The 18,709-nt window shown below is 40.0% G+C and overlaps 1 protein-coding gene across 2 annotated transcripts; it reads right to left on the bottom strand.

Moving 5' to 3' along the window:
• Window positions 1-2,025: 2,025 nt before the first annotated feature.
• On the bottom strand, window positions 2,026-11,268 carry si:dkey-3d4.3 (leucine-zipper-like transcriptional regulator 1 homolog). 2 transcript variants are annotated; one of them, XM_021597478.2, is made up of 9 exons: window positions 11,163-11,268; window positions 5,575-5,800; window positions 5,209-5,291; window positions 4,994-5,072; window positions 4,682-4,725; window positions 4,217-4,337; window positions 3,841-4,027; window positions 2,942-3,049; window positions 2,026-2,728 (listed from the first exon to the last, which is right to left on the bottom strand). In XM_021597478.2, the coding sequence occupies exons 2-9, from the start codon at window positions 5,741-5,743 to the stop codon at window positions 2,194-2,196; spliced, it is 1,326 nt and encodes a 441-aa protein (XP_021453153.1). In that variant the 5' UTR covers window positions 5,744-5,800; window positions 11,163-11,268; the 3' UTR covers window positions 2,026-2,193. The 2 variants fall into 2 exon arrangements, with proteins under 2 accessions (XP_021453153.1, XP_021453152.1); XM_021597477.2 differs by having other exon boundaries at window positions 2,027-2,728; window positions 11,140-11,262.
• Between the last annotated feature and the right edge of the window lie 7,441 nt (window positions 11,269-18,709).

Consider the following 18,709-nt stretch of genomic DNA (forward strand, 5'->3'; position numbering starts at 1 on the left):
AAAAAGTACCCAATTATCATACTTGAGTAAAAGTAAAGATACCATAATAGAAAATGAAAAGTCACCCAATAAAATATTACTTGAGTAAAAGTCAAAAAGTATTTGGTTTTAAATAAACTTAAGTATCAAAAGTAAATGTAATTGCTAAAATATGTACAATATTTCAAAACCAATGTGTTAATTGGGGATATTCTCCCATTTTCACAAACACAAAACATAAAAAAATTCAATATTTTTAAGTACAAACAATTTCATAATTAATGTGGTTTAACACTTGGTTTAACATTGACAACAATGTCCTTTTTTTAACTATCTAAAACATAACACTTGGGAATATAGGTACAATGATTATTTTTGGGATTCTCTGCTAAATAGATTTGCTGAATTGTTTTCTTAAAACTGAACGATTATTCAGCTGAATTAACAAAGATTAAGATATGTACAGTATATTTGGGACTGATATGTGGACTAAATAACACCTTAGCATGGGAACGCTATGCATCAACAGCTGCATCACACCACGCTTTGTGATACATTTCCATATAAATATATACATTTTTCTTTTAAATACAGTGGCTTGCGAAAGTATTCACCCCCTTGGCATTTGTCCTATTTTGTTGTCATGCAACCTGGAATTAAAATAGATTTTTGGGGGGTTTGTATCATTTGATTTACACAACATGCCTACCACTTTGAATATGTAAAATATGTTTTATTGTGAAACAAACAAGAAACAAGACAAAAAAACTGAACTTGAGTGTGCATAACTATTCACCCCCCCACCACACCCCTAAAGTCAATACTTTGTAGATCCACCTTTTGCAGCAATTACAGCTGCAAGTCTCTTGTGGTATGTCTCTATAAGCATGGCACATCCAGCCACTGGGATTTTTGCCAATTCGTCAAGGCAAAACTGTTCCAGCTCCTTCAAGTTGGATGGGTTCTGCTATTGTACCACAATCGTTAAGTCATACCACAGATTCTCAATTGGATTGAGGTCTGGGCTTTGACTAGGCCATTCCAAGACATTTAAATGTTTCCCCTTAAACCACTCAAGTGTTGCTTTAGCAGTATGCTTGGGGTCATTGTCCTGCTGGAAGGTGAACCTCTGTCCCAGTCCCAAATCTCTTGAAGACTGAAACAGGTCTCCCTCAAGAATATTCCTGTATTTAGCGCCTTCCATCATTCCTTAAATTCTGACCAGTTTCCCAGTCCCTGCCGATGAAAAACATCCCTACAGCATGATGCTCCCTTCACTGTAGGGATGGTGTTCTCGGGGTATTGGGAGGTGTTGGGTTTGCGCCAGACATAGCGGTTTCCTTGATGGCCAAAAAGCTCAATTTTAGTCTCATCTGACCAGAGTACTGTACTTTTGGCGAACACCAAATGCGTTTGCTTATTTCTTTCTTTAAGCAATGGCTTTTTTCTGGCCACTCTTCCATAAAGCCCAACTCTGTGGAGTGTGCAGCTTAAAGTGGTACTATGTACAGATACTCCAATCTCCACTGTGGAGCTTTGCAGCTCCTTCAGGGTTATCTTTGGTCTCTTTGTTGGCTCTCTAATTAATGCCCTCCTTGCCTGGTCCATGAGTTTTGGTGGGCGGCCCTCTCTTGGCAGGTTTGTTGTGGTGCGATATTTTTTCCATTTTTTAATAATGGATTAAATAGTGCTCCGTGGGATGTTCAAAGTTTCAGATATTGTTTTATAACCCAACCCTGATCTGTACTTTCTCCACAACTTTGTCTCTGACCTGTTTGGAGAGCTCCTTGGTCTTCATGGTGCCGCTTGCTTGGTGGTGTTGCAGACTCTGGGGCCTTTCAGAACAGGTGTGTATATATACTGAGATCATGTGACAGATCATGTGACACTTAGATTGCACACACTAATTATGTGACTTCTGAAGGTAATTGGTTGCACCAGATCTTATTTAGGGGCTTCATAGCAAATGGGGTGAATACATATGCACCACTTTTCCATTTTTTTATTTATTTTTATTTATTTAAGTAATTATGTAATTTTTTTCATTTCACTTCACCAATTTGGACTATTTTGTGTATGTCCATTACATGAAATCCCGACAAAAAATCTATTTAAATTCTAGGTTGTAACACAACAAAATAGGAAATACGCTAAGGGGGATGAATACTCTCCAAGGCACTGTAGTTTATAAAATGCCATCCCTTCTCTCAAAGCTCAGAAGTCAGCCAATGTCATCTGCCACACAGAGATGACCGTGTGTCTAACTAAGGGCTTTCCCCCCAGCACCAGTAGCAAATCAGGCAGGTTTTGTGCTATGCTCTCATGGCTCTCCTCTGGTTTACCTGAACCATTCTCCTCTATATTCTCACAGCTCCACTGCTTACTGAAGGCCTCCTGGTTCTCAAAGGTCAGACAATTCCCCAACAGCTGAGTGTCATTCCCACTTAGACCATTACAATAGTCCTCCACTTCAGTCAATAGCTTCTCCGAGCTACTAAACGTCTCCAGCTCTATAGTGCCCTCTGTCTTTGAGGAGGATGGGAAGCATTTGTTCTTGAACGGCCGTATCTTGCTGTCAAGTCTGTTTCTGATGGTGGTGCTGGGGATCAGGGTGGTGCTGGTGGTTGTGGTCACGGAAGGCTGGTAGCTAGGGCCCAGGCCAGCACAGCAGTGGTAGATCCTGTGGGGAGGTGGGTTGGAGCCGGGTAGCACGGCTAGCTTCCCCCAGGTCTGGGTGGTGAAGCTGTACCTGTGGATAAAAAGCATCTGCTAAATGGCATATCTTATATTATTATATATTCAGTGTAGCTTGCTTCAGCAAGCGCACTCTAGATATTTCTCATACTTCTGACTTATAGTTATTACTATTATTTAGGACGCTATTTCTCTTACACCACCATTTACGATAGAAACTCCATTCAAAATGTGAAGAGTGACTCAGGTCTGAATGGTGAAGCTGTACCTCCATAGACAGCTCCTGGGTGTGTGCTGGCTCTCTCCTCCTCCAAACAGAAGCATGCTGTCCCGGTAGACCACAGTTGAGTGGCCCACCAGCTTAGAGGGTCCTGATCTGTATAACACATCCACAGGACAGACAGGAAGGAAGGAAAAACAACACAACGCATTGTTAAACCAGCAACACAATTCGTCTATTGTTCGTTTTTTTGCTTTGTGTGGAAAAGATAACATCACTTAGATTGCTGATTTACTTAATGTGCTGTGTGTACATAAACTGCACAATCCCAATTATTTATTCAAACATAAAAATTAAGAGTGAATTATGATAGAGGTTTGTGAGAGGTTAAAGCTACAAGTTAAGCAAATGAATCTGGTGGCTCGGCGCCAGATAACATTGTCTGGTTTCAGCTGTTTTGCATTTCCTGTTGAGAGTAGAAACGCTGAACAAATTGCCACACAAAATAACTGAGCCCATAAAGAGACATTATAATTGACATGATATTGCCCTCCATAAGGCTGTTGAGGTTGTCAGTGCCTGAAACAGACCTGGGTCAAATACATGATCTCAAATTTTTTCAAATACTTGACCGGAGCTTGACTTAGCTTACCCAGTACAATGGAGCCAATGGAACAGTCCTAAAAGTATTCTCCATAATGGTATTGAAAGTTGTCAGTGCCTGAACCCTTGAAAACTACTTTCACAGATCTGTAGTATCCAGTGAAACCCCAGAGGCAGAGAGAGAGAGAGAGAGGCAGAGCGAGAGAGAGAGGCAGAGCGAGAGAGAGAGGCAGAGAGAGAGAGAGAGAGAGAGAGAGAGAGAGAGAGAAAGAGAGAGAGAGAAAGAGAGAGAGAGAGAGAGAGAGAGAGAGAGAGAGATAGAGAGAGAGAGAGAGATCACTCACGTGGCGTTGAGACAGCTCCAGGAATGACTGGTAGAGTTCCATCTCCACAGATCCCTCTGCTCCCTCAGGCCTCTCAGACCCCCGAAAAGGTACATGCAGTCCAGGTGTGTCATGGCAGAGTGGCTGTGTCTGGGACCAGGACCCACCTCTGTCTGGGTACAGTCCAGCAGAGACCACAACATAGTGTCTGACACACACATGGATGGACACACACACACACACACAAGACAGTGTTAAGTGAAGTGTTGAGAAATTCAAAACATATTCCAGTCATGACATCATTATTGTTTTCTCTGGAAATGTGACAGCAATGCGTTGTTATTAAATGATAATCACGAAAACCAAATGATCTATCCATAGAAAACGTCTAACTCACCAAATTCTAACTTCCAAAACTCCTGTGATGAGGCTCTCATGTCAATGTATCCTCCGTAGATGTACATGGCAGAGCTAAACACCACGGCACTGTGGCCCTTCCTGTTGACTGGCACTTGATTCTGTTAACATGTTAGCATATGGACGGCCATGAGGGATGTCATCAATATCAGTACAAAGCATGGGAACCGTACTTGATCAGCTATTACTATTAATCATGCTATGGGCCAGTTTATAGAGCTACCATATGCTGTTGTTACATTTAGTTAATCAATTGATTATGTTTTTCATTCATTGCAGTTAAAACCGTACTTGATATGAGAGGGTATACAAATTCATATGTACTGTTCTTTTAATAATTTATAGTGGTGCATTTGTGCGAGTGCAAGCTGTGGAAAATGAGCATGGTTACATTATCACACTCAATTTCCCTGGTATATGGAGCATTTACTTTTACATTACATACCTGAGGGGGGTTCCTATCCTGCCAGGACACCCACTGCTCTTTCACTGCAAGAGATATGAGAAAGGACACTGACAACTGTGCAGGACTCACAGAGAAACAAAGGCAGAATGGCAGCTTTTCTTTGCCGTCACTCCCTGTGAGAACTGTGAGCAAGTACCAACTTTTTATGTTGTCAGGTAGGATTTTAAATGCCAGATTGCACATGTTTTAACACTTCTTTCTTGTGAGGAGTAGGAGTGTTTTGGATGTTGTTGGATCATTATGATTGTGTCAGTAGTTATTGAGGTGTATGTTGCCCACAGTGGATTTTACCAATATCAAACACCCAGAGGGGGGTTTTCCATATAGTGTACGCAGAATCAATCATTCCACCGAAGACATACAGAACACCCTGTAAAGATAATGATTTACAATCAACATTGAGCTACATGAAGCCTACCATGTACAGCAATGCTAAGCAGTCTGAGATACAATGACATTGATATTACCTTGATATAACCATACAGATGACATAGATAGAACCCTACCTGATGGGCCACCATGGAATGTTCCTGAAGCTCCTCAGGTGCTGCCTCACAGCTACAGTCCAACTCTGTCCACTCATTGCGTACTACATAGACACACACAGTGGTTAGGTCCATACCCACATTCCTAATGTGTAACAACATCACTGTTTAACACTGTTATAACATGATTGAATCACAGTCTGCATAACTGACATATACAGTTTGTAGCAGACCAGGTCACAATATATACAAAGTTATAATAATTATGACTTAGAAAAAGTATAGTGTATCTGACACTTACTAATCTTTTAATGAACCTAGAAGAAAATATTGGCTGCATGCTGGCCAGCTATATTAACAGCCTGTCACCAGAGACTAGTCACTTACCAACATTATACCTCCAGAAGTCCCTGAGCGAGTGGCTCTCCCTCCCTCCCAACACAAAGACACTGTCCCCGTAGGAGCAGCAGGCATGCTTGTAGCGTTCACATGGTGCAGGGCCACTCTGAGGCAGTACGGTCCACAGGCTGGGGCTGCTACTGCTCCTCCGGCTCATCCTAGGGCATCCTCAATCTCAGCTGTCATTGGGCTGCTATTCTCCTCAGGAAAATGACTGCATGGTGAAGAATAGGGCACAGCAACACTAGTTGTCAACCACTAACCACTACAGGTGTCATGTGACAGTGAAGAAATCTTTAACCAAAACAGTGAACTATTATCCTCAGGAAAAAACTAACAGTGAGGTTTCTGATGTCATGCTTCTCTCTGAGGGGAATGGACAAGTTCCCTGGATTATGAACGGCTTCTCTGTCCCCGGGTGTGACAAAAACCTGTTTGAAGAGGCACCTAATATAATAGACAATGCACTGCAACCCCAGGCAACACCATTGGTCAGGACACAAAGTCGGCCACCACCACACTCCATTATGTCGCCAACGTATGGATGACAGTCCTACATAGACAGTTACCAAGACAGCATTTGTTGTTGCTGCTGAAGTATGCTTGTGTGCTCATCTGACACCCTCTACAGGCAGAGCACCTGACTCTGTGGGTAAAGCAGCGAGGAGACTTCCCTATGCACGCAACATATTCATTATTTTAACTCCTCACACTCTTATGACTATATAATAGCCTGAGCCTATATCTGCTATGTTGTCTTGCCAACTTTGCCAGGCCAAACATACACAGCACAATTAGATCTGGGACCAGGCTAACTGTATACAAGTACTTCATTATATAATCAGAACAGTCAGCTTCATACCCAAAAAGAGACATTTGTCTTAGTACTTTGTATGGTTTTTTCAATATTCATAGTATATTGATTTGTAGAGTACAAACAAGCAACAAGTAACCATGGCAACAGTACACATGTTGTCACCACGAATGATGCAGCTCCCCCTTGGGCCAATCAGTGTAATTTTGTAAATGTGAATCTCTATGGCAAGACATATTATTCACCCAAGTTTCATCAACATTGGGCCAGTGCTGTCTGAGATATCGCATGTGACTAACGTACTAACGAGCTAATGGACAGAAACAGATCCACAGTCCCCTCCAGGGGTATAGTGCTACACAGAGCTGGTAAAAATATTTCTGGAAAATGTATTCCGAAGCAATGTCTCGCAAGATCACATAATGATTCATTCATATTATAACAGAACTGAATATAATAGCATGACATAATAGGCCTATAATGTTACTGTTACAAAAAAAAAACTTTAAGATTTTAGGATGGTTAGCTTTAAGATGCGCCAAAATCCGCACCTGCCACGAGGCAGAATATATACTTTGATTGAAACAAAATACAATGTTTATAGTTTAACAACATCTGGTCTAATTCGCTCACAAAACAGTAATTCAAGAAGATCTAAATTCATATTCCCATGAATCTGATTGAAATCAAATGATTGGTATGCAGACGAGGTTTGGACATTTCACCGGTAAAACATGAAGAATTAGGCCTATCATTCACGATTCACAGTGATGATGACATATTTTGAAAATAGGTATGCCTAACTTGGTGTTTGAGGGTGAAACAAGTAAGACATTTTCTTGACACAAACCAGGTTTCCATCCAACGTTTTTATGCAAGTAAAGTAGGCCTACATGTCGGATTACAAATGTCACGACAGGCCTGATGGAAACAGCAGATTTGTCCATAAACTTTCCAAATGTTGACAAAACAAAATACGTTTGACAAGATGGGATCTTTTTGTGTCGGTAAAATTAATTATGCAAAAAATGATGCACCTTTATATGCAAATATTGATATAATAACTATCATATCGATGTCACGCCATAACATGTCGTGTGGTCCTCCCACTAGGACTTGCAGTTTATTATGCTACAGATTAAATAAGTTATGATGAACTTCACAGGGTGGTGAAAGTGCATGGTGATGAGCTTGATGCTACTTTCTAATAAATATTGATATTATTCTGGTGACATGATGATCAATGATTGGCTGCCGTTTGACAAATAAAAATAATCTCGCTATTTTGTCTATAAAAATCTCATGTAGGCCTGGTAGGCTATACCTGCTCTGTATCTGCCAGCTGTTGGCTAGAGTGCATGTGCCATGACCAGTGTTTGCACATTCGCTATATAATCCAAAATAGTTGAAATAGTAGATGGAAACATCTCTGGTGGGAAAATGTGAATATTGTTTTTATGCAGATTTTTGACCTAAACTGTATCTGGGAAAGTCTACACTTTATAGTTATCAGATTCACATGGAATTGTTATCCAATTCCAATGTTTAAATATAAAAGTATTGGTGAAAAGATTAAATGTCATTTTAGCTTCCAAATGAGAGATTTGAGTTTTCATAAGGTTAGGGCTCTGCTGTCCCCGTAGGAGCAGCAGGCGTGCTTGTAGCGTTCACATGGTGCAGGGCTATAAACTATGAAACACACCCTTCTCCCTCCACTATATAAGTCCTTGATGAAAATATAACCTCTTGTTCCAGGTACATTAGGATGATGGTCCGATGTCAGAAGGGTTCAAATAATAACTACAGAATGAAGCCAACCTCAGCATGAGCTTTGGTTGCGAATGGTATGAACTCTTATTCACTATAGAAGTGATTCCTCCTAGCCGTTGAGTTAGCAGCAGCCGCTGTAAACGTGGGCTAGGAGAGGACAGACAGAGTATCCCGTCTACCACACAACGACGACACTACAACATTTCCACCAGAGACACTCTTCAAAGGACTCTATTGGGCAACACGGCCTTCAATCTACCACCAACCTATTGAAGCGCAGTTCAGAGTAAATATTTATTGCATTTTCCTTTTCCAAATGGCCGGTAATTTAGAATGCATAAGATTCTGTATTTACGATAGAGTAGCTGCCTACGGCCCGATAGAGACATCGCTTCTCCCTTTGTTCCTCAGTCTTCCCGCTCTTTCACTCAAACCCAACACCCGTTCTTTGTGTAACCAGCTGTCATATATGTTCCGTCCGCTAGGGATGTTTTCCTTTATGACATAATTTGTAATCATGTATGATTCAATCTGTGTATATGTAATTCTGTGTGATTAGTTAGGTATTTAGTAAATAAATAATTAAATCCAATTTTGTATTGCTGATTCAACTTGTTAGCCAGGGTTCGTGAAGATAACCAAGAATTTACAACTTTCAGATGAGACTGAAATAAGGTGACGATTAATATTGACTGCTATTGATGTAAAATATTACTAGGTCTTTAAGAGTTTATTCGGAAGATAACAGCTCTATAAATATTATTTTGTGGTGCCCCGACTTTCTAGTTAATTACATTTACATGATTAGCTCAATCAGGTAATATTAATTACAGAGAAAGGATTTTATAGAATAGCATGTCATATCACTTAATCCGGCATAGCCAAAGACACGACACACACCAACAAAAGCTGAAGAACATACGCACATCCTGGTTCTTTCCGCAGGTGCTCGAATTGTAGACAAACTCATGGAAAACAGAATGGAAAACGCTGCACACTGCTGCTCATGCTCCCAGGTGATTTTATTTATAACAACGTTTCGACCCTTAGGTCTTCATCAGGCATCCATATCCCAGGTGGGGGTGAACAGTCCTATGCGGCATTTTCCTTTCTGTTTTCCATATACCAAACCCCCTTGGGCCTTATTGCTTAAATATATAATTGATGCAGTTTCAATGTTGTTTGAGTTGCTTTGTGTATCACCAAATTTGCTTGAGATCATTGATACTGCAACACCTCTCACTGCATCCAAGTTGCTTGACATAGGCATTTCAAAGAGTTGTCAGTCAAGGCGAACTCATGAATATAATCTCCCCGCCCACTCAGCCTGTCTTTTCAAGCTTCCTGGTAGTTGCCATGAGAGAAAAAGTACCTTTCAGAATGACTGTTCAGGAACTTTAACATACTTATTTATAACATTTTTGGAAGGAAAACTATTTCACTCATATTGTAATTAATTCTAGATCATATTTCATATAAATCTGGAAACACTGGACAGTTACTTTAAAAGGTTGACTTTGGGGAAAAACCCAAAACAAAGGCTTTAAACTGTATAACTGATAAATGCACCATATCAGGTAATTTAATGGTTACTTTTTTTTTTAGGAATACGATATTTTGCTACGGTAGTGCCATTTCTTACTGATCTCTGTCCAAAAATAAATCATGTGAAATGACATCAACACATACTGGAGGAGTTCCTAGCTAGCTACAAGTGGCTAGCTTAGCTAATGAACTAGCTAGGCCAGTCACAGCCTTCATGACCAGAATGACACATCGATGAACCACCAAAGGCATACCTCATTTCGGTAAAAAAAATTCAGAAGGAGTTGGATCGTTTTTTGTGCCCAAAGTCGACCGTTAAAGCTAATTTCCTGCAATTCTACACATTTTGCCATTGCTTATGACATGTTCATATGCTATCTGGGGGGCCCCCAACCTCAAGGTTGTTTTTGTGTTCTAAAAAGCAAGTAGGTCATTGGGAGCAGTACCTATCTTCCTCTATCTTGAATTAAGAATTTAGATAATTGTAAATGAGTCAATAAGATATGACACTGATTAAATTGAGAAGCATAAACACAGCCCCATGACTGTGTGAAGGCATACCCTATGTGAACAGGAAATTATATAGTCAATTCCTTCACTGATATTATATTATATTCTTCTATCTCAACTGTTTTCAAGTGATTTTCTGAAGGCTTCTATTTCTCTGTTCAATCAACTAGCCTACCCTGATTAGAAAGGTATGGATTAAGAAAGGTGCGTTGCAATGTTATTACAAACTACAAAGCACAAACTATTATTACATTGTTATTACGAAATCGAAGGAATAGTCAGATCATGGAAAAATACAAGTTTGACATCTCTGGAAGAGAACGTCTAGGAGGGGCACGTGACCGTTATTTCAACACTCAGGGCACGCTATTTCACTCTGTGCCTGTTTCTTACCACATTCCTCCTACTGACTTTATAGTTCCATGCTGTTATAGGCTACTACAACCTAGTCAGTAAAATTAAAAGTACACCTACATCTCAAGATGTAGCCAAGGATACTTATTCTACAAATATCCTTTGCCTAGGCTACTACATACAGTACATTACATGAAGTGTCTTTTCCAGAAGAGAAACTCACAAGTGACAAAAGTTTAGCTACAATGTGAGCACGGTCACTGGCCAGAAATGTTTCATTGTGTAAAATAAAATGAATAGATGATTTGCAATGTCTTACTTATGGCATTAGAATAATTGTTGGTTTCATTGTGGAAATATATCATTATAAAACCCTTACGAAAAATTAACCAAAACCACTATTTCAATAGCTAATAAAAACGTAATGTATTTTATTTTCCTTTTAGGCTACATTTTACTAGGCTACATAGCCTACACAGCCAAAGCTGAACTCACTTACTGCATCGTTGAATAGTCTATACATTGAAAATGTAAAGTTACATCATAGAAAACAAAATTACCGATTAGAGAGCGGATATCTCACCCGTTCCTCTTCATTGGGTTTTGATGCGCTGCAGTGATCATCCGGGCTTTGAAGAGCATTTCATTCAGAAGGAGGGGCATATTGTGGTTTGAGCAGGAAGTGTGGGTGTTTCTCTAGACTGAAAAATGAGAAACTCTTCCCCAGCACTGGAGAAAGCACGTGATAGTAGGCTACTATTTGCACCCACATATTACAGTCAAATGTAAATGTTTGTCTGTCAGTGTAATCTGCATATGTCCACTTTACTACTATAGGCTACTATGACATAAGGAGAAAAAGATAAGAAGCACGAGATAGGCCACTATGAAAAGCATGTGATTGTTTATGATAACGAAATATTCCATTCAAACTTGACCTTGAACCAATAAAAAGTTATTACTGCATACTGTCTATGACAATTAGGTGATTTATATTCCTTATCAAATGCCAGATCAATGGAATATTTTCTGTCACTGGAAAAATATCCCTCTAAAAATGATATCCAAAATGAGTAATGAAATCTTATCTGTTGGTTCCATAATAAGAATTGGCCCTCAAATCTGGACATTAAGGACAAAGAGCTGGCTAATGTACTGTTCCATATTACATATTCAAACATAATTGACTTGTGGGGATGAAGAGTAATATTTGTACTTGTTATATTCTTGTATTCTTATATTCTTGGATTTTTGTATTGTTTGCTATGGCATATACACTGAGTATACCAAACATTAGGAACACCTTCCTGATATTGAGTTGCACCCCTCAGTAATGAATGCACTGAGGTCAAGTGAGCCGACACTTGCAAAACGAGGTCAAGCCATCCGCACGTTTCCACTTTACTGTATTGTATGTTTTCTGGTAGGGAAACTGAGTCGGATGCACGCTCATGCACAGATAGAGACGATATAGCTACAAATAATTCCAATTAAACAGTTTGAAGCACACGTAGTGAGTATTCCATAATCAAAATGATACAAAATCATGTATTTCATTTTTGCGCCTTATAAAACATTTCTTTGATATCACGATTAGAGTGCGGCTGCAGATGCTGCAGTAGCCTAACGGTGATGCTGTTTAGGAAATATTAAATTGTTAAAATGTTATAATTTTAAAATGTTAAACTGTTATAATCTAAACCCGGCACAGCCAGAAGAGGACTGGCCACCCCTCAGGGCATGGTTCCTCTCTAGGTTTCTTCCTAGGTTCCGGCTTTTCCAGGGAGTTTTTCCTAGCTACCGTGCTTCTATATCTGCATTGCTTGCTGTTTGGGGTTTTAGGCTGGGTTTTTGTATAGCTAGCACGTTGTGACATCGGCTGATGTAAAAAGAGTTTAATAAATAAATTTGATTGATTGATTAAAGCAAGATGTGTTTACAGTAATGACATACGAACACAGTACACAGACATACACAGATGCACACACACACACACAGCTTCACAGCAAGATCTAAGTGAACTTGATATATTTTTAGTAGATTACTAATCTATTGTGATGACCATTGTTACCATACAATAACCATGTTATGCCAGTTTAAAATGGGTTAATGTAATTGGTTATTCTATATTAAAGTGAACTTTTAAGTAACAATACCATTTTAGCAAATTAAATTGGATGGTAAACATTTTGTCACATCTGCCACTAGTACATCATTAATCCATTGTCATTAAAATTGTGAGGTATCTGTGACCAACAGATGCATATCTGTATTCCCAATCATGTGAAATCCATAGATTAGGTCCTAATTTATTTATTTAAATTGACTGATTTCCTTATATTAATTGTAACTTAGTAAAATCTTTGAAATTGTTGCATTTATATTTTTGTTCAGTATAGGTGAGCTTGATATAAGGACATCCGTCTATTTAAATAAATAAATTAGGCCTTAATCTATGGATTCCACATGACTGGGAATACAGATATGCATCTGTTGGTCACAGATACCTCACAATTGGCCTCCGGATCTCCTCACGAGATTCACAACGTTGACATCAACAAACCGCTCGCCCACACGACGCCATATACGTTATCTGTGATTGTGAAGCCGGTTGGACATACTGCCAAATTCTCTAAAACGACGTAGAGAAATTAACATTCAATTATCTGGCAACAGCTCTGATGGACATTCCTGCAATCAGCATGTCAATTGCACGCTCCCTCAAAACTTGAGACATCTGTGGCATTGTGTTGTGTGACAAAACTGCACATATTAGAGTGTCCTTTTATTGTCCCCAGCACAAGGTGCACCTGTGTAATGAGCATGCTGTTTAATCAGCTACGTTATATACCACACCTGTCATGTGGATGGATTATCTTGGCAAAGGGGAATGCTCACTAACATGAATGTAAACAAATTGTGCACAACTTTTGAGAGAAATAAGCTTCTTGTGCTTATGGAACATTTCTAGGATCTTTATTTCAGCACATGAATCATGGGACAAACACTTTACATTGCATTTATATTTTTGTTCAGTATACATCATGACCGTAAACACATCTTCCTTGAAAAAATTAACATTTCCTAAACAGCACCACCATTAGGCTACTGCAGCCTAACTCTACCTGTGATATCAAAGTAACTTTTGATAAGTCGCGAAAATGAAATAAACGATTTGGTATAATTTTGATAATGGAAGATTGAATATGTATTCTTCAAACTGTTTGCTTGGAATGATTTGTAGCGTACTGTCTCTACCTGTGCATAACGGTTCAACAGACTCAGTTCCCTACCAGAAAACACGTGATACCGTAAAGTGATGTATATTCACTCAAAAATGGTAGGCGTAAACTGAAGAGCGGATGGCTTGATCGTGTTTTGCAAGTGTCGGCTCCAGCGATGGGCATTCCGGCTCTTTTCAGTGAGCCGGCTCGTTCTGCTCAGCTCACCAAAAAGAGCCGGCTCTTTTGGCTCCCAAACGGCTCTTTTAAAAATATATGTTTTGTATTTTTTCAAGTCAAACAGTTTGCAATAGTTTGACTAAGATTGGTGTTAAAACAATCCTAATTAAATTCTTAAATGAAATCATACTCTACCTTAACCACAATGTATTTCAAATGCATCGGTTTGTTATGAAAAAGAATGCTATTAAACATTTGCATTTAAAGTATAACTTTTTAATGTATATAAATAAATGTAAAAAAGACGGATGCTATTACACATCTGCATTTAAAGTATGACTTTTGTAATGTATATAAACAAAGTGCATATAAATGTAACAATTCAAAACAATTCAAAACGAATACAATCTGAACAACATAATAATAGAATATTGCACCATATCAAAGAAAAATAAATAACAATGTGCAAAACTGCAGCATCCCACTTAAAACATTAAACTGGTCCCTCTTTTCTCTCTCTTCTTTATTGCCATGTTATAACCAGCAGAACACACCAATGCTGACCATATTTTTATTTTATGAGAGATTTGCATTCTGAAATACAAGCTGCCTCACTTTCGAGGGGCTGATGTGGTTTCTTCTCTCAATAATTATTTGTCCCGTTTTCGAGAAGACCCTCTCAGAGGGAACGGATGTGGCCACTATGCAGAGTCTCCCTGTCATGACTTTGTCTCCCGATGGCTTACTAGAGGCCTTGTTCTTCCACCAGCTCAGAGGATCTGCAGATCTATGGAGGATGGGCTCCTCCAAATAAGATCAGACATCCATTATGACATCTGCTGAGGGATTCCTTCGTGCTGCATCCCCAGTTGCTCTCTGGTCAAAAAGCATCCAAACAGCAGATGTTTGTGGCACTACTGCTGGTGCTTCTGCTCCATCTGATCCCTCTTCTTCCTGTTGCCGTGGTGCTTGAGCCAGCTGACTGCTGGGGCTGTTCCTCCCTGCTGCTGAGGTTATTCTTTGAAGAGCCTCATCAATCGCTCTGGCATCACTGAAGGCTAACTTCTTAAACCTGGGGTCAAGTGCAGTGGTTTCTGAAGGCACGTGATTATATTCCATTCTGTAGAACTTTCTGTCCATTGATGAACATAGGGTGTCCATCAATTCTGTCACATGTCCTGTGGTTACATTTGCTTCTCTCTGGCAGCTGGCTGTGATTTGCTGCAAACCACACGGGAGTATAATTTCTGCGGCTGTCATATAGCTGAAAAGAGAGAACAGTAACCTATTAGTTCAGGTTCATGTTTTGTCTACTGATACTACATTCTCATCTACTGCTCATTTACATATATAATACTGGATTAAATAATTATGTAGTAATAACTGCTTACTGTACCTCTCCCCACAGGGACCTGCTCAAAGGGCTCCAGGACTCTGCACACCTCCACCACCTCCCATTCCTCGGGGGTCAGAGCATCAACAGGTGCATTGACAATGGGTAAGGGAGAGATGACATCCTTTGACTCAAGAAACCACTTCAACATATAAAATGTTAAATTCCACTTTGTAGTGCAGTCTTGTTTAGGCCTCAGCTCAGGCATCCCCATCTGGCGTTGTGTAGACTTTAGTTTTTCAGCACCTACTGTGCCCCTGTGGAAGTATTCCACAGCTGCTTTCATTTTGTCCACAGTGGGATTCATCACCTTCAGAGCGTCTCTTACAATCAGGTTGATTGTGTGGGAAAGACATGGATGATGGGTCCATATAAACATTTTCATTTCATTCCTTGGTTAAATTAGCTGGATTTTCGCTAACACAACAGACCACTTTTCCATCTACTTGCCATTCTCTGGCCACACTCAACAGTTCCTCTGCCAAGTTCTCTGAGGTGTCTGTCACTGAACTCAAAGCAGTCCAGAAGACAGCTAGACATTGAAAAATCTTCAATGATGTGACATGTAACCAACATATAAGAAGTGGTTACCCTTGATGTTCAGCAGTCAGTGGTAAGGCAAACTGCAGTAGCTTTTTGGACTCTTTCCCACACTGAAGCCTGTGTGTTCTCATACAGTTGTGGAATAAGTGATTTTGAAAGGGTTTTCCTGCTTGGAATTGTGTACATTGGATTTAGACTATCGCTATCATTTCTAAAACCTCTGTCCTCCACGATCGAAAATGGCTGGAAATCAGTGGCAATCATTATAGCCAATTCAATATCAATTTGATCTTGTTTTGCTACAGACATAGACTTTGGCATAAACTGGTCCATAGAAGAATGTGTTGCTGTGGGTTGCGGAGTAGGCCTACTTGAATGAGTGGATACATCTCCACGTGTGGAGGTGCTGGCTCCACCACTATCACTAGCAGGCCTGCTAGTTTCTCGAAGCTCCGCTACAGCTAGCTTCACAGTTGGGTGCACAGTTGGCACATGCCGGTGTAGGTTGTGCGTAGAACCGGCTTTATATGAGATTTTGTTTTGACAAATTCTACACTGTGCTCTAACATTGTCTACATTATTATAATGCATCCAAATGTTACTGTGCTTCCGACTCATTTTCCAGCTGTTGTTTTCACAGCTGTCCTTCCTCTCTCTCCTCGGCTGCTAAGTGTGTGACTGTGAGTGAGTTGGCCGGGTCCTCCCTTATGTATCTTTGGTTCATTGGTTGATACTGCGTGTCTGACAGGAACAAACAGCACTCACAAACTTTTACAGATGCACAATCGAGAGCATCCTGTCGGGCTGTATCACCGCCTGGTACGGCAACTGCTCCGCCCACAACCGTAAGGCTCTCCAGAGGGTAGTGAGGTCTGCACAACGCATCACCGGGGGCAAACGACCTGCCCTCCAGGACACCTACACCACCCGATGTCACAGGAAGGCCATAAAGATCATCAAGGACAACAACCACCCGAGCCACTGCCTGTTCACCCCGCTATCATCCAGAAGGCGAGGTCAGTACAAGTGCAACAAAGCAGGGACCGAGAGACTGATAAACAGCTTCTATCTAAAGGCCATCAGACTGTTAAACGGTCACCACTAACATTGAGTGGCTGCCGCCAACATACTGGCTCAACTTCAGCCACTTTAATAATGGAAAATGTATGTAAAAAATGTATCACTAGCTACTTTAAACAGTGCCACTTCATATAATGTTTACATACCCTACATTACTCATTGTCACGTTCTGACCTTTATTTCCGTTGTTTTGTATTTATTTAGTATGGTCAGGGTGTGAGTTGGGTGGGCAGTCTATGTTTGTTTTTCTATGATTTGGGTATTTCTATGTTTCGGCCTAGTATGGTTCTCAATCAGAGGCAGGTGTCATTAGTTGTCTCTGATTGAGAATCATACTTAGGTAGCCTGGGTTTCACTGTGTGTTTGTGGGTGATTGTTCCTGTCGTTGTGTTTGCACCAGATAGGGCTGTTTTGAGTTTTCACATTTCTTGTTTTGTTAGTTTATTCATGTATAGTGTCTTTATTAAAGTACCATGAATAACCACCACGCTGCAGTTTGGTCCGCCTCTCCTTCACCACAGGAAAACCCTTACACTCATCTCATCTGTATATACTGTACTCTATACCATCTACTGCATCTTGCCTATGCCGTTCTGTACCATCACTCATTCATATATCTTTATGTACATATTCTTTATCCCTTTACACTTGTGTGTGTATAAGGTAGTTGTTGTAGAATTGTTAGGTTATTACTGCATTGTCGGAACTAGAAGCACAAGCATTTCGCTACGCTCGCATTAACATCTGCTAACCATGTGTATGTGACAAATAAAATTTGATTTGATTAGATTTGATTTGAACAACAGGTGAGGCTGTTAGTCTGAGCAGACAGTTAGAACAAATGTGTGTGCGCTTGAGCATTTAGGCCTATATATTTTTTTCCGTTCTTTGAATGAGTAATTTCTATTAATTAAAATATTTGGATTATTCATATCTTAATTTAAAAAATATTTTTATAAATAGATCTGGCTCTTTTGATATGCGAGCCGGCTCCCAACATTCACCTACAAGAGCCGGCTCTTAGAGCCGACACGTTCGCGAACGACCCATCACTAGTCGGCTCACTTGACCGCAGCCTCAATATATCGGGGCATGGACTCTACATGAGGTCGAAAGCGTTCCACACGGATGTTGGCCCATGTTGACTCCAATGTTTCCCACTGTTGTGTCAAGTTGGCTGGATGTTCTTTGGGTGGTGGACACGAGAAACTGTTGAGTGTGAAAAACCCAGCAGCGTTGCAGTTCTTGACACAAACCGGTGCGCCTGGCACCAACTACCATACCACGTTCAAAAGCACTTACATCTTTTTGCACATATACACAATCCCTGTCTCTTGTCTAAAGTCTTAAAAATCCTTAATCAACCTTTCTCCTCCCCTTCATCTACACTGATTGAAGTGGATATAACAAGTGACATAAATACGGGATCATAGCGTTCACCTGGATTCACGTGGTCAGTCTATGTCATGGAAAGAGCAGGTGTTCTTAATGTTTTGTAGACACTGTATTCTGTTCTATTCTGTTTATTCTTATCAACAGGTGGCACTATGATACAACATTATTTAGGCCTATTACCAGCAGCAAAACATCCTACACATCTTATTTAAACATCTGTCAAATGTAATCCATAAAGAAAACCAGACAAAATATAACTGATAACTGATTCTGTGTTCATACATTTACACAAACGAAAGACAAATAGGCCTATGTATG

The sequence above is a fragment of the Oncorhynchus mykiss genome, chromosome 3, assembly GCF_013265735.2.
Source record: "Oncorhynchus mykiss isolate Arlee chromosome 3, USDA_OmykA_1.1, whole genome shotgun sequence".
NCBI classification, from domain to species: Eukaryota; Metazoa; Chordata; class Actinopteri; order Salmoniformes; family Salmonidae; genus Oncorhynchus; species Oncorhynchus mykiss.

Bases quoted from the DNA above. Each gene is read 5' to 3' on its own strand.
- si:dkey-3d4.3 (XM_021597478.2), bottom strand. From the start codon at position 5,743: ATGAGCCGGAGGAGCAGTAGCAGCCCCAGCCTGTGGACCGTACTGCCT. The intron at 5,073-5,208 runs GTAGGGTTCTAT...TTATCTTTACAG, and splicing joins ATTCCATGGTGGCCCATCAG to GGTGTTCTGTATGTCTTCGG. The intron at 4,726-4,993 runs GTAAAATCCACT...TATCTCTTGCAG, and splicing joins CCTCTGGGTGTTTGATATTG to TGAAAGAGCAGTGGGTGTCC.